This window comes from Helianthus annuus, chromosome 4 (genome assembly GCF_002127325.2).
Source record: "Helianthus annuus cultivar XRQ/B chromosome 4, HanXRQr2.0-SUNRISE, whole genome shotgun sequence".
Taxonomy (NCBI): domain Eukaryota; kingdom Viridiplantae; phylum Streptophyta; class Magnoliopsida; order Asterales; family Asteraceae; genus Helianthus; species Helianthus annuus.
The window spans coordinates 49,014,406-49,041,442 of record NC_035436.2 but is presented as its reverse complement, the minus strand read 5'-3'; the positions used below and the strand labels follow the sequence as shown (position 1 = coordinate 49,041,442).

The 27,037-nt window shown below is 37.9% G+C and overlaps 3 protein-coding genes across 6 annotated transcripts; 2 read left to right on the top strand and 1 right to left on the bottom strand.

Annotated features, from left to right (window-relative positions):
* Positions 1-859: 859 nt before the first annotated feature.
* On the top strand, positions 860-11,628 carry LOC110936391 (protein ACCUMULATION AND REPLICATION OF CHLOROPLASTS 6, chloroplastic). 4 transcript variants are annotated; one of them, XM_035988885.1, is made up of 7 exons: positions 893-1,442; positions 2,295-2,519; positions 3,028-3,288; positions 4,539-5,475; positions 5,574-5,707; positions 6,448-6,743; positions 11,375-11,628. In XM_035988885.1, exons 1-6 carry the CDS (start codon positions 918-920, stop codon positions 6,736-6,738), a joined length of 2,373 nt encoding a protein of 790 aa, XP_035844778.1. In that variant the 5' UTR covers positions 893-917; the 3' UTR covers positions 6,739-6,743; positions 11,375-11,628. The 4 variants fall into 4 exon arrangements, 3 of the variants coding, with proteins under 3 accessions (XP_022034462.1, XP_035844778.1, XP_035844779.1); XM_035988886.1 differs by lacking the exon at positions 11,375-11,628 and adding an exon at positions 9,671-10,021; XM_022178770.2 differs by lacking the exon at positions 11,375-11,628 and having other exon boundaries at positions 860-1,442; positions 6,448-6,877.
* LOC110936392 (kinesin-like protein KIN-7C) lies at positions 7,891-14,315 on the bottom strand. Its single transcript, XM_022178772.2, has 13 exons — positions 14,132-14,315; positions 13,491-13,580; positions 13,307-13,407; positions 12,748-12,861; positions 12,599-12,680; positions 12,347-12,414; positions 12,194-12,259; positions 11,971-12,095; positions 11,572-11,902; positions 11,366-11,470; positions 9,504-10,268; positions 8,635-8,885; positions 7,891-8,527 (listed from the first exon to the last, which is right to left on the bottom strand). The coding sequence occupies exons 1-13, from the start codon at positions 14,313-14,315 to the stop codon at positions 8,200-8,202; spliced, it is 2,610 nt and encodes an 869-aa protein (XP_022034464.2). The 3' UTR covers positions 7,891-8,199.
* Positions 14,316-19,770: 5,455 nt separating this feature from the next.
* Positions 19,771-26,203, top strand: LOC110936393 (coatomer subunit alpha-1). Its single transcript, XM_035988884.1, has 4 exons — positions 19,771-20,223; positions 21,790-22,284; positions 22,632-25,624; positions 25,912-26,203. Exons 1-3 carry the CDS (start codon positions 20,016-20,018, stop codon positions 25,577-25,579), a joined length of 3,651 nt encoding a protein of 1,216 aa, XP_035844777.1. The 5' UTR covers positions 19,771-20,015; the 3' UTR covers positions 25,580-25,624; positions 25,912-26,203.
* The last annotated feature ends 834 nt before the right edge of the window (positions 26,204-27,037 follow it).

The window sequence follows — 27,037 nt, the reverse complement described above, 5'->3', positions numbered from 1 at the left end:
GTGAGCAGGTTATCATTGATGGTATTCCAAAAATAAAAAAATACAGGCCGTTTTAAGTTGAACAAAGCTGCAAATTCGTAACATGTTAGTCCACTAAGCCACCAACCTGACGATTGTTTCATTTTGTTACATTATGCTTATTGTAAATTCTTATTAAATAGGGGTGTGCAAAGTCGGTTTGGTTTGGTTATGGAGGTTAAATCATAACTATAACTGATGGTTGGTCGTCGGTTATGGATCAGTTTCAATCTGGATCGGTTTCGACTATGTTCGGTTAGTTGTCCAATGTATTTTTTTTTTTTTTTGCTTTGTTCAATTTGGAAATGGTTCGATTATGTTTTTCTATGCTTGGTTATACATGTAAATATGCATAGTTTATATCAACAACATAATCGGAAACAAGTTATTCAAAATGAAGAACATATATAAAGATTCATAAAATATAAAATATGAAACAAACTATAAATCTCGAACGATCTTTATTAGTTTTTAGAAACAAAAAATATAACTTATAAAAATAATAACGAGTAGACGTGAATTTAAAGTAAAAACAAATGTTTCAAGCTATCAAAAAATAAAAAAACACAACGTTTACCAACTTGAAGATTACTTATGGAAGATTGCTTAACTATAACCATAGCCAGCGACTCAGATATAGCCATACACCTAACCATAACTGATCAATTGGTCGACTTTCAATCAATTTCTTTCATTAACGGTTCAATTTTTGCACCCTCCTAAGTCCTTAATTACATTAAAAAAGAAAAAAAAGAAAGAAATCTAAAAATAACAAAAACTAATAAAAAAAAAAAGGAAATAATAAAACAAAACCTTGGACAAAAAAAAAAATCTACTCTCATTTCCCACTACAAATTAACCATCTTCTGTATATCAACAAACACAGACACAGCTCTCCAATGGAGTCTCTCAGCCACCTGAGAACCACCGTCTGCGTACCATTAACCACCCCATTCCCCCCATCAACCACCACCAAAAAATACTCAAAACCTAACGCCGTCAGCAGCACTAACGGCTCTATCTCCGGCAACTTCTCCGCCAGCAAATGGGCCAACCGCCTCCTCTCCGACTTTCAATTCCTCCCTACAACCGCCACCACTCCAGACCTACCGGACCTTACCACGCCGCCGTATCCTCCACCACTCTCCACCACCACCGCCCGCTACGTTCCCATGCCGATTGACTTCTACCGAGTGCTCGGAGCGCAGCCGCACTTCCTAGGGGACGGAATTAGGCGGTGTTATGAAGCTAGGGTTTTGAAACCGCCGTTGTATGGTTATAGTGATGATGCGTTGGTTAGTAGGAGGCAGATTCTGCTAGCGGCGTGTGAAACCCTAGCGGATTTGAGTTCGAGACGTGAGTATAATTTGGGGCTTGTGGATGATGAGTTTGGTACGGTTGTTACTGATGTTCCCTGGGAGAATGTAATGCTCTCATCTTATTATATTCTGTTTAGTTTACAGCTGTAGGCTTGTAGCATTGTAAATTAGGGATGTTCAAAGTGCTGGCTCGAAAGCGGCTCGTTTGTAATTGAGCCGAGCTGGCTCGGTTAGTAAACGACCCTAGCCTGTCGAGCTCAACGTTCAACGTTTCGGTCTGTAAGCGAGCTGAGCCTGAGCCAGAGCCAAGGCAAGCTTGGCTTGTTGGACTTGTTTAGCTGTCTCACTTAAAATAAACACCATATTTTAATACATATAAATTATAAATTATGTAGTTTATAAATTCTGCTGTATGTCGTAAATATATTATCTTTTATATATATATATACACCAACTAGGGTAGAAACCTGTGTAGACGTGTAGTACACGAGTTGAATAAAAAAAATAAAAAATAGTCAGTAATGAAGAATTGGGAATTATTGACTTTTCCAATTAACCTTTTAGGAAATAGTATATCATCATCATTGTTTTCGGTAAATCTCACCAATAGCAAAGCTAAGGTAGGGTCTGAGGAGGGTAAGATGTAGACAACCTTACCTCTACCCCGTAGGAATAGAGAGGCTGCTTCTGGTGAGACCCACGACTCGATAGTAGTTTTGCATCAAGCTTTGGACCTAAGGCACATAACACTTGGCAATCGCGACAAAGACCGATTGGTGCATGTACCCCTTGTCTTTCGGCTATCAACGCCACCACATGATGCATGATTAACCTTCCGTCGCTTTTAACGTTCATTTTCACGAAATTAGTAAAACAACTATAAAATTAGTGAAGAGGAAGACTGTGATTTGACATTTTGACTTACTAGCCCTGATTATAGCTACTAAATCTTTTAAGGTTCCTGGAGCCTTGTGTGTGTTACAAGAAGCTGGAGAGGATGAACTGGTTCTTCAAATCGGTGAGAATTTGTTGAAAGAAAGGCTACCCAAATCATTCAAGCAGGATGTCGTGTTGGCTATGGCATTGTCCTATATCGAAATCTCAAGGGACACGATGGCGATGTTGCCTCCTGATTATATCAAGGGTTGTGAATTGCTGGAGAGAGCGCTTAAGTTATTGCAGGTAAGACCTGTAATAAAATCTTCAATGTTTGTTTTTAGTATCCAAATTAAAAGACAAATATCTAGGTTGTTTGGATTCTTGAAATCATATGAAAAATGATGTGCGTATAAATGGCTAGTTTTTTTATTGTTGATGCATATTTGTCTATACGTTTGACTGAGTGCCATGCGTTTGAATGATTTCAAACGAATGAGACATTCGTTTAAGGGTGTCAATCGAATGTCCCAATCGATTAAACCTCCAAGTCAATAGGAATGGCCTATATATGTGTGCCATTCATTTGAACTCATTAAGTTTTTGATAAGTTTTGTTTGAGAGGAGAAATCCAGTGCTTTAAGATGTAAAACCTTTCGGTATGAATAGAATCTGTGTTGACTAATGTTATGCTGCTGAAATTTTTACCGAATTTGTTTATCTTTATTAAACTTCTGTCTTGTTCCCAATCTAACACTAATCATAGGATTTCGATCCTTAACACATTTTTTTATTTATTGTCTATCCCGTTCAGGAAGAAGGTGCAAGCAGCCTTGCACCCGATTTGCAAAAACAAATTGATGAAACATTAGAAGAGATAAACCCGCGTTATGTGCTGGAGCTTTTGGCTTTACCTCTTGATGATGAGTACCGATCAAGAAGGACAGAGGGTCTTCAAGGTGTGCGCAATATTTTGTGGGCTGTTGGAGGCGGTGGTGCTGCTGCTATTGCTGGCGGGTTTACACGTGAAGATTTCATGAGTGAGGCCTTCTTACGAATGACAGCAGCGGAGCAAGTAAGTAATTTGACTTTTTAATAAGATCCGTGCTGTTTCGACTCTTGGTTAAAAAAAGCGCGCCTTAAGCGCAAAGCGCATCCAGGCGCAGGTCCTTGCGCCTTATGTAACACAAAGTGACATCTGTACATGAAGCGCAACTGAGGCGCACTTTTTAGGGTAAAAATCGACCTGAGGCGCATGCTTTTTGTACACGGCTTGTTTTTTGTGCAGCTGAGTGTTGTACAGCAGGCTTTTTATGTTGTACATTTATGTTTTTTTTTTTCATTTTAAAACATATATAAAGCTTAATTATAGCTAAATCATAGGTATTGGATGCTAAACACTTATGGGGTATATAAAATAAATTATATAATCACTTTGCGCCTTGCGTACGAAAAGCTCACCGCTTTTGCGCTTTGCACTTCGGTTTAGGACCTCGTCGCTTTTGTGCGATTCCCGCTTTTTTAAACCAAGTTTCAACTATTTTTTTCCACATTGTTAGAGGTAGCAAATTCTAGGGTTACGTTGATGTCAAACCAATCAGGTTAAAAGTCACCTGGAGTGTATTTTAAATACTTAAAACCTCAGAAATCATTTATCATAAAGTTAAATTATTATATACCTTGTAATGAAAGGTTGGTGGCATAGGTCACGGACAAAAAGACAAAGCACCCCGTAAGGTTTCAAACTTGACAAGAACAGCCTCTAAAGTTTCGAAACTGACATTTACATCCCCTACATTTCTAAAATAACTTTATAAAATTCATTTTCACCCCCTTAAGTTCTAACTTTTCAAAGCCCCGTCTGGTCAAATATAATATGATTTCCTTCTTATTTCTGCGTATGTTTTAGGTTGGTTTACGTTAACTGTGTTCAGAAACGAGTCAGGTCAAATATAATACGTTTCCATCGACGTTATAAATTTGAGTTATTGTATGTTTTGATGCCCGCTAAGTCTTGATGCAAAGGTAAGGGTGGTGTAGTGGTTAGGTGGAACCCTCACTAAACGAACCAACTAGGGTTCGATTCTGTTTCTTTTGTAACCGCAATGCTTTAGATCGGTTACGTCAAAACACGCGTTTTCATATGGTTAACGTACCACATAATGTACCACCAGCTATAAACAACTAGGCGCCGCTGCCGCAACGCCCGGCCTATGCCAACAATCTAGTTGTTACCATATTAGACTCACCATCTTTTTTGTAAATGATGTAAAAGTGTTGGACAGAGGCTGTTCCTGATTTTGTTTCTACCTTTATATTTTTTAGGTTGAACTCTTTACCGCCACTCCACATAACATACCAGCAGAAAGTTTTGAAGTTTATGGAGTTGCGTTGGCATTTGTTGCTCAAGCTTTCACGGGTAAAAACCCGCGTCTTATTAAAGAAGCCGACGGCTTGTTTCAACAGCTTCAACAAATCAAAGTAACAGCCTTAGGCAATTTAACCTCAACATACAACACGACAGAAAACCGTGAGGCTGACTTTGCATTTGCATTAGAAAGGGGTCTTTGTTCACTTCTTGTAGGCGAGGTTGACGAATGCCGTTCATGGTTAGGCTTAAACAATGAAAACTCACCATACCGGGAACCATCTATCGCTGCTTTTGTTATAGAAAATTCTAAAAACGACCCCGACAACAATCTCCTTCCGGGTCTTTGTATGTTGTTGGAAACATGGCTCGTTGAGGTTGTGTTTCCTAGGTTTCGAGAAACAACAGACGTCCAGTTTAAACTCGGTGATTATTACGATGATCCTGTTGTATTGCGATATTTAGAACGGCTAGAAGGCGTTGGCGGTTCACCTTTGGCTGCCGCCGCTGCGATTGCTAAAATCGGTGCGGAAGCTACCGCGGTTCTTGATAGCGTTAAAATAGGGGCACTTCAGGCGCTACAGAAGGTTTTTCCTCTTGGTGAGACAGAGAGTGTTAAACGTCAGAATAACAGTGAGTTTGATGATTCGTTTGTGGCGGAGACTGATGATTTAATTTCTGAGGAAAATGATAACGGGAATCAAGGTAATCAAGAACGCGAAATAATTACTTATCAGATAAAAGATGCGGCTGTGAAGATCATGTGTGCGGGTGTGGTGGTTGGATTGATGACTTTGGCTGGCTTGAAATTTATACCGTCCAAAAGAGGCTCTACTAGTACTACTGCTCGTAAAGAAGTTGATTCGGCTCTGGCTTCAGACGTCACCAATGTGGGTATGATCTAAAATGACATTTTCATGTGTAATTCAAACACCTGTAATAAACAATTATATAATAATTTATGTGTAAATACGCTTCGTTCTTCCTTGCAGAGGATTCTAGGGTTGAGGATGCTGAAGACATTCCTAAAATGGATGCAAGATTAGCCGAAGGTCTAGTTCGTAAGTGGCAGAGCATAAAATCCCAAGCCCTTGGACCTGAGCATTGCCACTCAAAATTATCAGAGGTAAGGTCTTCCAATTTTATTCGGTTTGGGCGGTTCAGTCGGTTTCAACGGTGTATGACACTCCTAATATAGATGCATCAGGAAACTCATACGCCATTGGTCTATGATGTTGCATCATTTGACTTTGTACATAGGTTATGGAAATTGTTTTGATTGTATATCAACAATCTTAATACTGTAACTACCATTCACTAAAGACAAACTAGTGACCTTGTTGATTTCAATCAATATCATCAACTCATTTGTAATAATGATAGTGAACGAGTAAATTATATAATTTTATTGTTTTTCCGCATCTGGATCCAAAAGGTTTGAAATCTTGCCATTTTCATCTGGCTCGTTAACTGCATCCATTTTTCTCTGTTAAGTCAGCGATATTTCCGTCTTTTTTGTTAACTTAAGGGGCAATTTGGTCTTTTTCACTTTATGTAAACTCGCTGCAGATGTGTGAAAAAGACCGAATTGTTCTTTAAGTTAACAAAAAAGACGGAAATACCTCTGACTTAACGGAGAAAATTTGATGGAGTTAACAAGCCGGATGAAAATGGCAAGATTTCAAACCTTTTGGATCCAGATGCGAAAGAACAAACCTTTGGACGAAAGTCACAAAACTGGCCAAACCTCAGGGAAGAAAATGGCATTTTACTCATTTTTTTTATTTGATTCTTTTGAGATAAAACACACCCCATTTATAATGGGTCAAAATTCATAACTCTTAACTGACAGTTAGAAATATGCAGGTATTAGATGGTGAAATGCACAAGATCTGGCTTCAACGGGCAACCGAAATTGCTCAACGTGGTTGGTTTTGGGACTACACGCTTTTAAACATTACCATTGACAGTGTTACCGTTTCACTCGATGGGCGCTTAGCTGTTGTGGAAGCAACCCTTGAAGAGTCTGCCAAGTTGATTGATTTGACCCACCCGGAAAACAATGACTCCTATAATTTAACTTACACCACACGTTATGAGATGTCGTGTGCCAAGTCATCATGGAAAATCACAAAGGGGGCTGTCCTCAAATCATAACAGATGTAATTCTTTCTCACCTTTTCTGTATTTATCTGTTATTAGATTACTCAGCAGTTGAATGATATGTTTCTCCACCATTTCGATCATGAGTGTATCTGGGGCTGCTCATAAAAAATATAATACGAGTTTTTTTATAGATAATGTACTGCAAACAAACCGAAGCAACACGAACAAGACCTTATTCGTGTTCGTTTGTTAACCAAAATATATGTGTTCGTGAACGGTTTATGAACACTTACCGAACAAGATTTTATGTTCGTGTTCGTTAATTAATTTTAGGCAACTAATGTTCATGAACACAGATGGAAACAAACGAACAACAAAAGTTCATGAACATAATATATGATGCATGGATACTTATTAAGTATTTTATTTGTCGTAATTTTGAAGTATTTAAATAAATTATTAAAACTAATAACACTAATGAACTATTGAATACAAACGAACACGTTACTGAACGTTCACGAACATAAACGAACGAACACGGACTTTGTTCATGTTCGTTCATTTAACTAAATGAACGAAATTTCTCCGTGTTCGTTCATTTATTAAACGAACGAACGAACACAAAAGAACTCCCGCCATACGCTTCACGAACTGTTCGGTTTGTTTGCAGCCCTAGGCATTTGGATTTGCATTTTGGAAAACTATTATTCTGATTTTTTTAATGCAATAACCAACTTTTTGATATTTGGAAACAAGAACATATTCAATATCAAATATCAAATGATTCACTTTTAAAGCGCAAATCCAAACGTACTTGTAATACTGGAGCCTGGAGAATTAACATGCTGTAAGTACAATATTTATTCCATTAAGTTCAAATAGAAAATACAAACATGACTTAGTTATGATCCGTTTGGTAATGGATAAAATTTTACCTTAAATATATAACTGACTAACTGGCTGGTTAATGCTTGTTGATGCAATATCGCGTGCAATCAAATGGCTCAAGAACGATTGATTAATCAAAGATGATAAAAAGAACCGCAAAGGTTCAAGAACATTGTTCTTTTATTCAATTCAATCAAAAACTCACTAAAATATAAACCCTAGATCCTAATTTATAATGAATAAAAAAGAGATAAACTAGGAAATTGAAATCCCCACAAAATAGGCAACTAAATAAAAAGACTAAAATTCAAATAATAAAATATTAAAATTGTTTGTGCTTGTATCCGGATGCTCCTGCATCACTTGTACTCTAATATGATTACATAATGGATTTAAATGTAAAAAATTGGATACATGTGAAATATAACTATAGATGATTTTGTTTTTGTTCTAAAGAATTAAGGTTACTTGAGTTTGGTTAGAGGGTATGGACTTGATACTTTGACGGTATTTGGGTACGTTTGGTTCAAGGGTATGAGTTTGATGAAACGAGGTTGATACCCGTAAAATCAGGAATCCTTCATACCCATCTAAACAGTTAGGTTTAGGTACCTAAACGCCAGTTTAGTATCTTAGCAAGGAGAGGCTGTTTCTCCAGGTAGAGAGAAGGCTCTGTGATTCTTGTTTGGTAGCAACAGTCAAACCAAACAACTCCTTTGGCGTTTTGTCTGGTTCGATGAGCCCAACGAGCTTTGCAACTATCTCGGCACTGTTTCTAATATGCTCAATGTCATCTGTTTTTGTCCATAATAATTGAGACAGTTGGAATCTCCTGTTTCGGGATTCCAAATCAATGGCCCACTTTGCGAACATCTCTCGTCTTTCAGCTGAAGTGAATTTCTTCAAAAGCTTCCTGCTTAACATCGCCCTCTCAAGATTCAGTGCCCGTGCACTGTTAATTATCAATAAACGAGACAGTTAGCCATTTGAAGAGAAATGGGTTCGTATAATTTAATTAAGAGAGTGTGAGCTCTTAGCGAGCCGATCTCGAAATATCACCTTGCAACTTGATCTAGAGTTTTCTTGAGGAACGCTAGACGTCTAAGCTCGACTTCAATGTAGACGGAATCTGATGGATCGCCTTTAATAAGCAAGAAAAAGTAGGTCCTGTGAAGCAATGGTATGTTGCATTCATTCCAGAGTTCGATTATCTTCTTTCTTTGATCCTCAAACACCAAACTCCACTCTTTCCCAGAATCAAAACCCTCTAATTCATCTCCTGATTCAATGGTTTCGGGTGTAGCCTTCACCTGACATGAAAACGATAAGTTGTATCAGAGAGTCAAATGGGTCGAAAGTTGCCTAAAATATTTTATAACCGTATATGGCACATTAATTATTTATAAACAAAAAGATTTGTACAAAAAGTGTTCCAAATCAACCCATTAACTCAACCCGTATAGGAAGTTGCCCGTTTTATGAGACTACGCAGCGGTAAAATATCAGATATCGGTCAAGGATCAATATTTGAGATATAGGTTATCGCGGTGGGATATCCGTAATTTTAATATCATGTAGAATTTATATATATAACAATTTAACACTAACAATTCAGTTTACTCTCTTACCATTAACAAATTAACCTTTTGCAACTTGCAAAACGCTAACAATTGTAGCAAGTAGGAACTGACTAAGACTTAAAACACTAACAATTAACAATTAAGACTTGAATCACTAATAGCAGCAATAAGAAGAAAGACAAATGGTAGAACTAAGAAGAAAGGTACTAATATCGGGAAAATCGGTGAATGTTGCCGATGATACCGATACCGACATCTTGGCCGAAATTTTACATGGGGACCGATAACCGATATATCACCAATATATCACCGATATTAACTACATAGCTATGAGAGCAACATGCTTACCATGACCTTTTCGTGTGTGTTCGATGATGGAGAAGAGATGAAAATATCCCCATCAGTATCCTGCATTTCTTTCTCGTCAACACCTGTGATCGTCCTTTGAGAATCTTGTCGACATAATTTCTTAATATCCGACTCTGATTTTGATTCAACCACCACATTCTTTTCAGATACATGAGACGACGATGATAATACATCACCTTCAATAACAGCTGAGCAACTACTGCTTCTTGTTATACTTGGAGTTTTTGTTTCCGAAACATCTTCAAGAGCCGAACGAGGAGATTTGTCTACACGTGAATTTCCAAAATCACCCTCGTTTTGGTTTTGGTTTTGATCTTGATCATGGATATCATCAACATCATCTGCTTCATCTTTCTCAATACATACTTCTACTTCTTTGCAACTATCTATTGAATTTGTCCTTTCTCTAGCTTTTTGGGAAGTCTTGTCCCATTCCTGGGTCGGGTCTGGCCCGAAATACTGGTTCATAAACTCACGTGGGGTGATATTATCAAAAACATAGTGGTCTTCATTTGGATTACGCAGTTTATGGTTCTTTGGGAAACTATAAGTGTTGACTGAAGCAGTTGGGGGAAGTGGAGCGTTGACTTTGACTTTTACGTTGACTGCCACATCAGATGTGTCTGATGTGTAATGTCCGTCCCATGAACTGCCACGTAAGTGCCCGGATGCAGAACCTCCATCCCATGAACTGCCACGTAAGTGCACGGATGCAGATCCTCCGTCCCATGAACTAGAATCGGTCTACATAAAAATAAGAAATCAAAGATTAGATTACATGCAGTTATGTTGCGTGTTAGAGCCACTAAGTTGAGTACTTTTTAACCATCCCCGTTTGAACCAGTCAGTTATAGGTCGGACTGATTGAACCCATGAACCAGATTGGTTCTTGGACCTGATTTCAATTTTTTTTCCAACATCTCATTTACTACCTGAGGCCCTATATTTTATTTATTACAAGCTTCATATTTTATTAACATTGCATATCCACACCAAAAAAGAAAGTAGTTTTATATTTTGTTTTTCAACAAATTGTTGACCAATTGGTTTACTATTCATAATTCATAATTTGTTATGTACGACCCGCTTGCGGTATGCGCATATAATGTATATATGTGTGGGCCATCGGGGGGTAAAAGTGAAAGTGCACACTAACTTCGTGAAAATAACGTTAAAAGCTGAGGACGGTTAATTTTGCATCATGTGGTGGCGTTGATAGCTGAGAGACAAAAGGGTACATTCACTAATCGGTCTTTGTCCCTTATGTGCCTTATGTCCAAGGCTTGATGCAAAACTACTATCGAGCCGGGGGTCTCACTGGAAGCAGCCTCTCTATTCCTACGGGGTAGAGGTAAGGCTGTCTACATCTTACCCTCCTCAGACCCTACCTTTGCTTTGCTATTGGTGGGATTAACTGAGTATGATGATGATGATGATGAATTCATAATTTGTTATGTCTGGTTATGAAAACATTGACTAGAACCATCTTAGTAGAGACCGTGTCAATTTGGGTTATTTTTATGTTCATGTGTATTCTTCTAAATCATTTTTTATTAAAAAAACAGACTTTTATTAGAATCATATAGTTTTTCATTTTGTATATTACATATTTTTTTTTTATAAAAAAACAGACTTTTATTAGAATCATATAGTTTTTCATTTTTTATATTACATATTAATAATTTAAAAAGAACCACCTTTTGAGACAAATATTGTGTTTTATGTGCACGCTAATTTGTATCTTACCAAAAACTTACCCAGTTTATTATAATCAACCCAATTTTTTACCACCCCTAAAAGTTACGGTTATTAGCTTTACAAGAAAGATAATATTAACATACCCATTGCAGCGAATTTTGATCGACTCCAGCTGCTCTTAATAATTCATCAAGCCGAGATCGAGCCAGATCACGTTCCTGAGTCAACTCTTTTATCTCTTGCTCCATCTGGCAGGCGGTAAAAGAAATGTATCAATTTTATTTGACGGTTAGAGCAACAATTAAGCAATGTAACCGTCTAGGACACAAAACAAGAATTAGTTACTGACCTTTTGTATTTGGAGTTCCTTTTCTTTGATTATAGCCTCGGAATCATTTGTTGTGCCAGACATGTTTTTCAACTCGTGTTCCAGTCGAGCCATTTCTCGTTGCAACTGCTTCACCAATACTTTCTCGGACATGACTACATTAACCTGGGCACTTGTCCTGACTTCCTTGGCGCAAACCGCAAACAAAAGTGTGTTTCTTGACTGCTCAAGATGAGCGTGTGCGGGGCTGAGTGTGCATACTATGGCTGTTTTCGCATTTCCTCCAAGAGAGTTTTGTAGTATTCTTGTTAGCTTTGAGTCTCTATATGGTATATGACCGTTTGGCTCTTTGCTACATCCAGAAAATATAATACGTTCATTAATTTGAGAACATGAAAATGAAGCTATAGAGGTACACACCTTAATTTGCGGATAACTGTGCCTAGTGTTAGTAAACTGCGGTTTATGTGGCCGCCTTCTTTCAGTCGTTTACCCACTGAATTGGTTTGCGAAGCACGTTCACTTCCTGCTAGATCGACAAAATTCTACAAAAAACACATTCTTTTGTTTTTTTTCATTTTATTGTCGAGAATTTATATACAAAATAAATTAAATATATCGTATTTATAGTAAGCGTCTGTACCACAGTAGCTGCAAGAATGCTTGCACTGCCAACCCCCGAGACTTCACTGGGAGAACTTTCAATTGTCTGAAAAATATAACAATGAATCATCATGATCCAAAAATCTTTTAAGTTTATTCGTGTTGGTAAGTAGTTGGATTATCAAAAGCTTACCAGTCGAATAATCTGGTGAGATCTCGAGCTCATTTCATTCATTGATGTTTCCCCGATTTTTCTTTGAGCTGTAGATGTAATTCCAAATGAATTATCAGTATATGCTTTTTACCCATTATGGGTAAACAGGTCAGCCCGCTATGGGTAAATGGGTCAACCCTTGTATTCAAAACGTTAGTTACAAGTTAAATTCAACAGGATTTTTTTTTGAGTCAGCCCAGTTCGATTGACCCGACCCGTAAAAAAATTCACCTTCACAGACGGCAAGGAGCTCCATTAGATGGGTCCAGTCCTCCAAATGGATCTCTGTGAGTTTATCTACTATTGTTCCTTTCTGTTTGCATAAAAAACCACTGAATTAACTTCAAAAATGTTTGTATAATTGATAAGATAGTACTCACCTCTGGATCATCAAGGAGTCTAAGTGGAGTGGCGTCTGCACTGAGAAGGTCTCTAACGCATTCATTGTATATTTCAATGGCGGAAAATTTCAAAACAAATTCTCTATCGTCTTGCTGGAACCAAAAACATAGCTATAATCAATGAGTCATACTCACGGGTGGACAGGGCGAACCTGACACGAACCTAAAATTCGTGTCAGACATATGAACCCGAACACACTGTGTGTTGACAAGAACATGATCCGTTGAACACAAATTATATTCCATATTGATAATCCACAATTACAGATTTACATAAAAATATACAAATGTATAATAAAATGATTATGTTTATATTATAAAACTTAGTTATTAACCCTTAAACCCATCATGTTGACGACCTGAACATGCCCTGTTTAGCTAAACGTGTTTGCGGGTTCAACCCAAAACCGAAGAACCAATTTAAACATAACTCAAACCCGTTAATGTCATGCAAATTTTTTAATTCCCATAAGATTTAAGTTCTGAATGCAACGATCTTTAAACAGACATATTTTTGTTTTGGAGTTAAATTACCTACCTGGTTAATGTGGTCAAATATGTCTGAAATTGCATATTGAGTGATGCCAGTCATGGTGTATGTCTTCCCACTGCTTGTCTGCCCATATGCGAATACACTTGCTGAAGAAATAATTTAATTTGCAACATGACATATGATATGGTTTTGTATCACAAGCCAAAATTCCAATGCTTATAAGACTCACAGTTAAAACCATTGAGAGCTGAAAGAGCAATTCTTTTGACTCCCTCCTCGTACACTTGTCTTGTTGTACTGTCACAACCGTATACTCGATCTGGTTCCAAAACAACCGCCATAGCGAAGATATCAAAAAATATAAATATACGCTTAATTAGCCCAATGCTCAACGGGTATTGCATAGATACCAACTCAGGTTACAAGTTTACGAATAACCTCATTTTAAACACCGAAAAATGGTCACGTTACACCAGCTCTCGCGCACTTTCATGTGGTTGCATATTTAGTAGGAATGTTCACAGTCTGGTTTGGCAGGCTTGGACGAAAATTATCGACTGATTCGTCAGTAGTTTCAGGAGGAAACGACAAACCAAACCAGTCGAAATTGTAAGTTTAAAAACTTTCAAAATGATGATGATGATTTATAGATATAACACATACATAAATGCATATTCTAAAAGTAATATTAATAAGGTTAAATGGCTGGGTTGGTTTATATGGTTGGTTCCAAGTTTCAAACCGGTGACCCCACCGTTGAGCACTTGAGCTCGAAGTCTCGAACTGTATAATCTTAAACCGCTGAACCGGTCGAATTGTTTTGGTTTTGGACACTTGAGCCAGTTTCACAATGAGATGTATATTGCTTACCAAATGTGTAGGCATTTGGGTACATTGATCGCTCGGTTAAGGCCTTAACGTTCTTGTATATGATGGTGTTGTTGCTCACACATTCCCAATCAGAAACATCATTCTTCGCGATTTCTTTTGCGTTCAAAGGCCTCACCCTCACCGTCACAAATATCTTCTCTTCTTGTCCATCGCCGGGATCCATCTCGTCTCCACTTATCGACATTGTTGTATTTCGTTATCGAAGATTTTGAAAATCATATGCTGTCCCTCTCTTCACAAGGACAGAGAGGGAAGAAAGCTTAAAAGCCTTTGATTTTCTCTATATCTGCAAAGAAATCATAAATGTTACAAGTTATATGATCATCATCAATCAGTTAACACAAAACAACTTTGAGGGGCATGTTTGGCTGGACTGAACAAGGTTACGGAATGGGTTATTAACTTATTATCATTCTGTTGTCTTGTTTGGATTGGGGTGGCGATCTCTAACACGACTTAAAACACGAAATAGGGTTTTGGGCTGCTATGTTTAACCCATTTAATAAACATGACGTGTTTGAGTTAACCCATAAGTTGAGCCCTGGTCCAGTTTAAAAAGCTCGTGGATCGAAGCTCGCTCGAAATTGACTCATCGATAAACGAGCTGAGCTGACACAACCTATAAATAAGCCGAGCTTGAGCCAAACGAGGATCTAAGGCAGGCTCACTCTGTTCATAAGTTATACCTTAATTTTCCGTATAAATAAAGCCCACATAATATGATACATGGCCTCTAGAGACCATAATATTAATTTTAATATATTTTTTTACTTAAATATTAAAGTAAATGTGAAATGTGGTTTTAATTTAAACGAGCTTAGGTTTTAACTAGGGGTGCAAACGAGCCGAGCCGAGCCCGAGCTTGACCAGGCTCGAGCTCGAGCTCGATTAACTTTATGTGAGTTTGTTTTCAAGTCTCGAGCTCGCTCGGGCTCGGCTCGTTTATTATCTATTAATTAATAATTTTAAGTAAAAATAATATAAATAATAGACTTTTTAGGCTCGTGAGCTCGATAAGTGAAGCTCGGGCTCGAGCTCGTTTACTAAATAAGCTTATTTTTAGGTTCGAGGTCGGCTTGTAAACAAGTTTGAATAAGCACGGCTCGACTCGGCTCGTTTACACTAAGGCTCGATAAGGCTTGACGAGCCTAACGAGCTTCACATGCGAGGCTCGAGCTCGGGCTCGATAAACAGACGAGCTTTATTTTAGGCTCAAGCTCGGCTCGGGCTCGATAAGGCTCGGCTCATTTCGAGCTTTTTCTCGAGCCGATCTCGAGTAGCTCGCGAGCCGCTCGACTCGTTTGCACCCCTAGTTTTAACTCATTTAGAATTAGAATAACGAGCCAAGCCAAGCCGACTCATTTAGCTTTGAGCATGAGCCCTGGCTGAAGCTGGCTCGGCTTGCTCGTTAAACAACCTACCCTATGCGTATCAACATCGGAATCCCTTCTCTTTTTATGATTACGAACTGGATGAAGTTAAACTTATAATCAAGAATATGATAAACCTCAAGCTCCATTCCCATGTTAACAATTTGAAAACCATAAGACACCAAAATAATTGAAATCCATAGCGTAATTTCATCCGAAACTAACAATCAGCGATGCAATAAACGCTAATCAGGGATCATGAATTTAAATCCAGAATTAAAATCAAGTGTCGGTTAGGTGACGAAATAATAAGAAATTTAATAAAAAAATACCTCTTGGGGATAGAACCACGAGGTTAGAGCAAATTATGCTAAAATACAATGTAAATCGCTAAAATAAGAGAAAAAAATAGAGTCAGTTGACGTGATTCTAGAGAGAGAAGTGCAAGAATGGAAGATATTAATTTGTGGTTGTTTAAGGTGAAGGAATGGAAGATATTAATTTGTGGTTGTTTAAGGTGAAGGAACGAAAGCAACGGATAACCAATAAAGAATTTAGTTTGAAAATAAACCGCCAACTTCAACGATAAGTGAATAAGAAATTTAAATTTGAAAGAAGAAATTGTTGGGAACGGATTATTATTTTTAACTATTTTTTTTTTTTTGAAATCGCGCGTTGCGGTGAAACCGAGCAAATGATAATATAAAACAAACGTGATTTGAAAATAAAGCATGTTGTTTAGAAAGTCTGACCATTAGAACAGTTTAGTTTATCATCGTACCGTTTTACTTTTATAATATCAAATAAATACTTTATTTTGAGTACAACTTCGTTTTTAACAAAATTTATAACGGAATATCAGGGAAAAATTAAGCATAACTACGTACTTAAGTTTTAGAAAAAAGTTACAAACGTAAATAATTAAAGAAGTATTAAATTAATCGATAAATAACATATGTTCTAAAAAAGAAAAACAACTACTAAAAAATGGTAATGGAAATATATGGTTTTAAAAAAAGAAAAAAATTAAAAATATATCATCAAAATTAAATATAATAATAAAGTATTATAATATATTAAATAAAAAAAATAATAAAAAGCTATATATTATTATAAAAATAAAGTTACTATTCATCGCCTTTCGTTACCTATATATATAATTTTTATCCAGCCCATCTATAAACCCTCCACACACCCCTTCATTAGCAACCCAATCACCTCCGCCGCTCCTATGGGCCTTCAAATCAACCAGCCTTCCACCGACCCCATAGGCCTAACTGTGGCGGCCCAATCACCTGCATTCCCATCTCAGCCCAACTCGTCTATCCCTCTCTCAAAAAGCCACATCCTCCCACCACCAGGCCCAATCCACTCTACCGAGCCCGGATGTGGTCGGGTGTGCTTTTAAAATGATGGTTATTTTTAGGTTGTTTTATGCACTAGTTCAAGTTTTAATATTTAAAAAAACACGATATGATACTATCACACTACAACTCACATTGGTGTAATTTAGTGATGGTAAGATACCAAGGTCGTCTAAGGATATACGAGTTTTAGTACCGAGTCGTCGTTAACGTCTAACCAAGTCCAAAAGTTGAGTTTTAGAAAGAATAAATAAAAGAAAAAGAAAAGAAAATAATTGGCTCAAGAGGAAAATAAAAAGGCAGAAATCAATGATAGGAAAATGGGTATTTAGGCTCAACTTATCTCTTGACGCCTTGTTAGCTAGATCGGACCATGGGGTCGCAAGGGCTCGATTGTCAGACGAGGAACTATGGGTGTCAATGGGTATTATTGTGCAATATCTGGTTCAGTTTCCTAGCACGCTCGATCCTTCCAATTTGAATTAGCAGGGAACGCCACTCGAGGCCGAAATATAGTATTAACTAATTAGATAGTTTAAGGAGTTTATATTACTAGTTTTTATTAGTCTGTCGGTGAGTCTCAATTCCCTTAAGCTAGTCACTTTTATATAAACTAAGTCCTTTACACTTTGGTATTAGCTCCGCGTATAGGCATAGACATGTTTTCGCATCCAAAACATTTAACCTAGTCAAGTGCATCAACATGTTTTCGCTCTACATAGACATAGAAAACATGAACGACACAAATCAATGGCGACGTAAGATTGTTGGTAGATTTTAAGGATTAGGTGGAAACTCTAATGATCCAAATCAATGTGACACTATTATTTCACTCACTTTCAATAAACTATTTAATTAGATAAAGTCATTAACACACACACACACACCTTGCTTACCCATGATCTTCCTTAGTTAGCTTGACATCAAGGGGATAAGTTTCTCCCAAACACCCTCAAGAATCTAGCCAATAAAGGCCATGGAAGAAGATATGATCAAACTTGTAAAGATTATATAAATCATAAAAAGCTTGATTACACTCATGATTCTTGAGTTCTTCCTAATAATTACAATGACTAGAGAGAATGGGGTAGACGAAAAGTGTATCGTGGAGAAGGGGGGAGAGAACGAGCAAGGAAGAATGGTGGATTGAAGCTCTTTTTATAGGCAGGCTGTCACAGCCCCATACCACACCCTGGACAGGAGCCGCGATCAGTTACAAGTGGTATCGGTGTTTATTAAATTCGCAGCGGAAAAAGTTTCGTCAGGATCGTAGTTAGGAAAATTTCAGAGTTTGTAAAACACCACATTTTTTAATGTTAAACAACCTGAATAAAACCCATATTACAAACAAAGGTTTTAATAGGTTTAAACCCTATTTTGACAAAACATAATTCCCTTTCTTTAATCTGGTGACATAGCCACTTTGTTTAAGCCTTCAGTGCTTCATAACATGTTCCTTTACTTTCACAGTAAATTACCTGAAACGCGTATAAAAATATTTGATCAGCAGGAAATACTGGTGAGTTCATTCATTGGTATAAAACACATTCTTATAATTACAACATTTAGAGTTTTTACATTTGTTTATCTTACCAAACTACTATTGGCTAACTCATTGTCCAATAGTAAAAAAAAACTCTTTTAGATAGTATTTGTCACTCGGTGGCAGTTCCTGTGATTGTGGTCATATCACTCATTGGCTAACCCATTGTCCAATAGTGATGCATAACAAGTAATGTATACAAAACCCCACATACTAACAGTAGTTTCCTAGTAAGAATACAAATACTTAATCACTATAATATAAGTAACAATCGGAAAACATTTAGGGTTTTGAAAGAATTTGATAAAAAGAGAATGACTCACTTTGCAGATTTAGGGTTTATTACTATAGCCTCCTGGTGCTAAGCCTGAGTTCCTAATAAAAACACAACGCAACACGTATCAGTGCATCAACCCAAATCATACTTTAACGATACATCACGAGATCAAAACCCCAACGTAGTTAACAAAGTATAGCCTTATCCAGGTAGCACTTTGACATCCGTTGCTGGGTTTCAGATCGATCGGACAGGGTATCAAATCAGTAATTAGGGTTAAAACACTTACAACGTGGCAGAGTTTCGCAGTTTAGGGGGGTATTGTTGCAAAGAAAGGCAGAACGAGAGATCAGAAGATCATGAAATTCAATCGTAAATGTGCAGAAACTTCAGTCCCAAGCTGCTGCATTTATAGCCCAACTGGGCTTCTCTCGCACGTCGCGGAGGGAGACTAGGATTCTCCCGCATGTCGCCGGGAGGGTCGGCCTAGCTTAGACTGCCATGTGTCCAATGTAGGTCTGACACGTGTCCCTGGCCGCCTTTTTCGTCCAATCGCACGTTTTCCTCGATTTCTGTGCTGATACTTATCGCGTATGCTTGGTCTTGATCCCAATTGGTTCGGTTTTTAATTGTGAATCTAATAAGGGTACTTTTGTGCGGGTTGGTTCATTAACCATCAAGTTTTCTTAACCGCTAAGTTCTCTGATTGAGTATACAAGTTTCATCATGCGCACTTTTGGTTTTGATTACGGGTTGTCGTTGGGAATATGTTTTTGAGGGTTGTTATATCCTCCCCTATCTTGTTTTAAATCTCGTCCTCGAGATTTAGGTTATGATGTCATTTTCGAGTTATACTACCATAGCAAGTTACCGCATGAAATTTACCATCCGAACAATATCCATACCATTATACTAATACATTCGTTTTTATTTCGTTTAGTTGACTATTATACCGAATACTAGTACCATAACATAATAACGATACTGAAATGAACCAAACCGTTACCAACCCGGAACAAGTTCCACTAGTTACAATCAAACCAGCTACGTAATCATCATACGAAGTTGACTCATAACACTAATTTTCATTTCAAGTTCATCAAAATCAACTTTTTACACAACTCATCTTCTCAGATCCAACACTGTTTTTTCACACACACACACACACTGTATCCACCTATATTTCATTTTCATCCTCAGATCTACGGTAAACAACAACAACTTCCTCTAGGTTTTCATTCATCACAACACGATTCAATTTCAATTGATCGATTGATTAATTAGGGTTTGAGACGAAGAGTAATCGAAGATGTTGACGAAGTTTGAGACCAAGAGTAATCGAGTAAAAGGCCTGAGTTTCCACAGTAAGAGGCCGTGGATTTTAGCGAGTCTTCACAGTGGTGTGATTCAGCTATGGGACTACCGTATGGGCACTCTCATTGATCGGTTTGACGAACATGACGGCCCTGTTCGTGGCGTGCATTTTCATCAGTCGCAGCCTCTGTTTGTTTCTGGAGGTTTGTTACGTTTGAATTGATTGTGATTTCAGGTTTTTAGGTTATTGTTAGATGATTTGTTAGATGTAGTTGTATGATTTGTGTAAACTAGTGTTTTAAGTTTGTGTTACTGGAATGATTTGAATGGATTGTGATTTTAGGTTTTTTTGTTAGTGTTAGGTGATCTGTTAGATTTGGTGGTATGATTTGTGTAAAGTAGTGTTTTAAGTTTGTGTTTTTGGAATGATTTGAATTGGTTGTGATTTTAGGTTTTTTGTTAGTGTTAGATGATTTGTTAGATTTAGTTGTGTGATTTGCGTAAATTAGTGCTTTAAGTTTGTGTTATTGGAATGATTTGGATCTGGAAGGGTTTGATGCAATGCATATGAGAAAGTGGTGTTTATAGGTGAAATTAAATTAGTTTTGGAAAGTTGGAGTGGTTTTGTTATGTTTTCTGTATGCATAGTGTGCCTCACCATGTAAAGAAAATTTAGGAATACGTTTTTGTTCTTAATGTTCATGGTAAGAGTTTCTAGAGACGTACGATTAAGGTTGAGGACTTTTATTAGGGGAGGGTACATATGATTTGTGCTATGCAGTCAATAGCGTGCTATAGCGGTGCTATAGCGCTTAGCGGACATACGATGTCATGGCGGTTCAAATAGCGGTGCTAAAGGCTGCTATTCTGAAACCCGTATAGCGGTCGTAGCACTGCTTTTAGCGGTTTTTGTATTTCAGCCCGAAAGCCCACATTAATCAACTATTTGTTTAAAATAAACCCAAAGATAAAGGCCCAAACCCAAAATTAAACCTAAATGTAGGCCTAAAGTCTTCTTCGCTGGACGCTGGTTGCCCGATTCTTCATCGTTCAACAAAATAAAACCTAAATCTAGAAATCGTTGGACTTCCACTTCCTAAATCCTAAATCGCTGGAGTCTGGACTCTCGTGGCTGGACTTCCTAAATCGAATTTTGATATTACTATTAATAATTTTCAAATATATATATATAAATACATAAATTATGCATGATATAAAAATTACCACTATACCACCGCTATAGCACCACTATAACCTATATATCGTATAGCGGACCTTGACCGCTATTTGATTTTAGACCACTATAACTGCATAGGATTTGTGTTAGTGTTATTGGAATGAGTTAATCGATTTAGTTATATGATTCGACAGATAATTGTTTGAAGTTTCTGTTATTGGAATGATTTGGAACTGGAATGATTTGATGCAATGCATATGGGCAAGCGCTGTTTATAGCTGAAATTAAGTAATGTTTTGAATTTTAGGTTTTTGTTACTGTCAGAAGATTTGATTTAGTTATCTGATTCATAGATATTATTGTTTTAAGTTTGTGTCATGGGAATGATTTGGATCTACAAGGATTTGATGCAATGCATACGCGCAAGTGCTGTTTATAGCTGAAATTAAGTTATATTTGGACAGTTGGAGTCAATTTGTTATGTTTTCTGTATGCATATATATAAACAGTTGTTCTTCATATTGTTAGTGCCTGACTGTCTAAAGAATATTAAGGTATACCTTCCATTTTCAATGTGTAATTGTACATGCAGGAGATGATTACAAGATCAAAGTATGGAATTACAAGCTGCATCGGTGTTTGTTTACGCTGCTTGGCCACCTTGATTATATTCGGACGGTTCAGTTTCACCATGAGAACCCCTGGATTGTTAGTGCTAGTGATGATCAAACTATCCGGATATGGAATTGGCAGTCTCGTACTTGTATATCTGTTTTGACTGGACACAACCATTATGTGATGTGTGCTTTGTTCCATCCAAAGGAGGACCTTGTGGTATCAGCATCATTAGACCAGACTGTTCGAGTTTGGGATATTGGTGCCCTAAAGAAGAAAACAGCTTCCCCTGCTGATGATATCCTTCGGCTGAGTCAGATGAATACAGATTTCTTTGGAGGGGTTGATGCTGTTGTGAAGTATGTATTAGAGGGCCATGATCGAGGAGTCAACTGGGCATCGTTTCATCCCACTCTTCCTCTTATTGTTTCAGGAGCTGACGATCGCCAAGTGAAGATCTGGCGAATGAATGGTATGTGTTTCATTATCTAATCTTTTGTTGGTCCTGTAATATGTCCCTTATGATAAACCTTGCTATGTTGGCTATTGAAAAGAAGGCTAAGGTAATTTGTGTGTTCAGTCAGTCAGTAAATGTATCCCACTCAAATGTTTATCTTTTTTTTTATTTATGTGAAACCAACATTATTTTTGTGTGGTGTCTCTTTCTTGGAACTGGCTTGGCAAACATGCTAGTTCAGCTGTTTCTCTGCATTAGAGTGAAACCTTAATGAAATTTTCATCTGCTCTTGTGCAGTACGGACGTTATTACCAACATGCCACAGCGTTTTGTTGCTGAATCTAATTTACTTTGTTTTTCAGATACAAAAGCTTGGGAAGTAGACACATTGAGAGGTCACATGAATAATGTATCATGTGTTCTATTCCATGCAAGACAAGACATCATAGTATCTAACTCGGAGGATAAAAGCATACGTGTTTGGGATGCTACAAAAAGAACCGGCCTTCAAACATTCCGCCGTGAGCATGACAGATTCTGGATTCTCGGTTGTCATCCTGAGATGAACCTGTTGGCAGCTGGCCATGACAGCGGTATGATTGTTTTCAAGCTAGAAAGAGAACGCCCTGCTTTCTCTGTTAGTGGTGAATCATTGTACTATGTAAAAGACCGTTTTCTACGGTTTTACGAGTACACTTCTCAAAAAGACACTCAAATATTACCTATCCGCAGGCCTGGCTCCGTTAGCTTGAACCAGGGCCCAAGAACCCTCTCTTACAGCCCAACTGAAAATGCGATACTAATATGTTCCGATGTGGATGGCGGATCTTATGAATTGTACATCATCCCTAAAGATAGTATTACTAGAGGTGATACAGTTCAAGAGGCGAAACGTGGCGTCGGTGGGTCGGCGGTTTTTGTGGCCCGAAATAGATTTGCAGTCCTCGAGAAGAGCACCAATCAAGTGTTGGTCAAAAACATAAAAAATGAGATTGTGAAGAAGAGTGCCCTTCCTTCTCCAGTCGATGCTATATTCTATGCTGGTACAGGTAACTTGTTATGTAGGGCAGAAGATAGAGTTTTTATCTTTGATCTTCAACAACGGTTGGTTCTCGGGGACCTACAAACTTCATTTGTAAGGTACGTTGTTTGGTCAAGCGATATGGAGAGTGTTGCCTTGCTTAGTAAGCATTCAATAGTTATAGCTGATAAAAAACTGGTGCACCGGTGCACCCTTCATGAGACAATCAGAGTGAAAAGCGGTTCATGGGATGATAATGGCGTGTTCATATACACAACGTTAACCCATATTAAATACTGTTTGCCTAATGGAGACAGTGGAATCATTAAAACCCTTGATAATCCGGTTTATATCACAAAAATATTTGGAAACACACTCTTTTGTTTGGACCGTGATGGGAAAAACCGGCCAATAGTTATTGATTCAACTGAATACGTCTTTAAGTTATCTTTACTGAAAAAGAGATATGACCATGTAATGAGCATGATAAGAAACTCTGAGCTTTGTGGGCAAGCCATGATTGCATATTTGCAACAAAAAGGTTTCCCTGAAGTTGCCCTCCATTTCGTAAGAGATGAGAGAACCCGTTTCAATTTAGCACTCGAAAGTGGAAACATCCAGATAGCTGTTGCCTCTGCTAAAGAGATAGATGAGAAAGATCATTGGTATAGATTAGGGGTTGAGGCCCTTCGTCAGGGTAATTCTGGCATCGTTGAATATGCATATCAGAGGACGAAAAACTTTGAGAGGCTATCTTTTCTGTATTTGATAACAGGAAACTTGGATAAGCTGTCTAAAATGATGAAGATTGCTGAGGTGAAAAACGATGTTATGGGGCAGTTCCATAATGCTTTGTATTTGGGTGATGTTCAAGAACGAATCAAGATTTTGATCAATGCTGGCCATCTACCACTAGCATATGCTACAGCTAAGACCCATGGGTTGAATGAGATTGTTGAAGATCTTGCTGATAAACTTAACGGTAATGTTCCTAATTTGCCCAGTGGTAGGTCTTCTTCTCTTTTGTTCCCCCCAACACCGGTCTTGTGCGGTGGGGACTGGCCATTGTTGAGGACCATGAAAGGGATATTTGAGGGTGGTCTTGATAACGCTGGAAAAGGTGGAAACGAAGAGTATGAAGATGCTGCTGATGCTGATTGGGGTGAGGAGTTGGATATTGTGGATGTGGAGAATATTCAAAATGGTGATGTCAGCATGGTGCTGGATGATGAAGAAGCACCTGAAGATAATGAAGAGGGAGGTTGGGATCTTGAGGATCTCGAACTTCCTCCGGATGTTGAAACCCCAAAAGCCACCACTAGTCGTTCTGCTGTATTTGTAACACCGACTGCTGGTATGCCTGTGAGTCAGATATGGGTGCAGAAGTCATCTCTTGCTGCTGAGCATGCAGCAGCTGGCAACTTTGACACCGCCATGCGGTTACTGAGCCGCCAGCTTGGTATAAAGAATTTCACACCGCTGAAGTCCTTGTTCATTGATCTTCACACGGGAAGTCATTCTTACTTGCGTGCGTTCTCATCGGCTCCCATAATCTCATTGGCCATCGAGAGGGGTTGGAGTGAGTCAGCAAGTCCTAATGTCCGGGCCCCGCCTGCACTCGTGTTCAGTTTCTCTCAGTTAGAAGAAAAACTCAAGGCCGGTTACAAAGCCACAACCACAGGGAAGTTCACCGAAGCTTTACGCCTCTTTTTAAGTATTCTCCATACCATCCCCCTGATTGTTGTCGAGTCAAGAAGAGAAGTGGATGAAGTTAAAGAGCTGATTATTATCGTGAAAGAATATGTTTTGGGCTTACAGATGGAACTTAAAAGGAGGGAACTGAAAGACAACCCTGTTCGTCAACAAGAACTGGCGGCTTATTTCACTCACTGCAACCTTCAGCTACCGCACTTGAGACTTGCCTTGATGAATGCTATGACTGTGTGTTACAAGGCTGGTAATCTGATAACAGCATCAAACTTTGCCCGGAGGCTTTTGGAGACCAACCCGACTGCAGAAAACCAAACCAAAACCGCCCGTTCTGTTATGCAGGCTGCTGAGAGGAACATGAAAGATTCCACACAGTTGAATTATGACTTTAGAAACCCGTTTGTTGTTTGTGGGGCAACTTATGTTCCTATTTATCGCGGACAAAAGGATGTGTTATGCCCTTACTGCAATTCACACTTTGTTCTTTCCCATGAAGGCCAGCTTTGTACTGTTTGTGACCTTGCTGTGGTCGGATCAGATGCTTCCGGCTTACTTTGTTCTCCAGCTCAGATCAGATAATTTTGTTAAAGTTTCTTCACAGTCTTGCCAGTTTCAGTTCTTTAGGTGATCTTCTTTCTCTTGCTGGATTCTTTCTTTCTTTCGGAATTATTTTATGGTTATCATCAGCAGACTAATTTTGCTTGAAAAAAAAGAATTATCCTTAGAAATCTTTAACATATTCCATATAACTGTCTATATTAAATAAAAGATATAGAAAATCCTCAACAAAAACCTTAATTGCCTCTAGTTCTAAGCAGTGATGTCACTCTTGGTCTTCTTATAAGTGTGATTATTTGAGAGCATTTGTTTAACAGACTTGTTTTTGGCTGACCTGTGTTAATTCCTTACAGTTTAAACGTGTCTGGATTCCCGAGTAGAGCAAAAGATTTTTGTCTCGTAGCTGATGTTTTATGCTGCTGCTTTATCAGGGGGGCCATCACATTAGACTGTAGATTAGATTTCGGTTATGGATTTAGTTTCTGGAATATTCAGATATGAGTAATGTTTGTTTTCTTGGAATCTGTTGAAGTTGGGTGGTGTTTAAAGATGTGGGCATGGCATTCACAGCGGTGTCGATTTGGGAATGGTGGTTGTATGTAGTCGCTTTTGCAATAATATTTCAGGACTTGATATTTTTACTTAGGTTTTTCAATCCCTTTGATTTTTTTTTTGTTTCTAGGTATTAATCTGGTCATGGCTTTTAAAGTTGGGTTTAGGCCATAGTTGAATCCTGTTAGGTGTAAAACGAGCATATATATCCAACTTATTAAGCCTTCAATGTATACGTAACATACCAGCTGTAACTATTTAATTCAATAAAGAGTTACATGCATTAAAATATATTTAGGGCTGCAAACGAACCAAACGTTCGGCGAACAGTTCGTGAACCGTTCAGCGGGAAGTTCGTTTGTGTTCGTTCATTTATTAAACAAACGAACACGAACAAGAAATTTCGTTCGTTTAGTTAAATGAACAAACATGAACAGAGGTCATGTTTGTTCGTTTATGTTCGTGAACGTTCGGTAACATGTTCGTTTGTGTTCGATAGTTCATTAGTGTTTTTAGTTTTTATATTTATTTAAATACTTCAAAATTCCGACAAATTAAATATCTAATAAGTGTCAGTGTCAATGTATTATATGTTCTGTTCATGAACGATTGTTTGTGTTCGTTTGTATTCATGAACATTAGTTTGTGCTCATTTGTGTTCGTCAACGTTCGTTTTTGTTCGAGTTGCCTAAAATTAACAAACAAACACAAACGAACACGAACAAGTTCATTTCCTTAACAAACGAATACGAACATAAAATCTCGTTCGATAAGTGTTCGTGAACGGTTCGCAAACACATATATTTCTTAACAAACGAACACGAACTACGTCTTGTTCGTGTTCGTTCGGTTCGTTTGCAGCCCTAAAAATATTGTATGTGTTAAGAGTGTTTCTTACTCAACTCCTTCCACTTAAACTTTATTCAG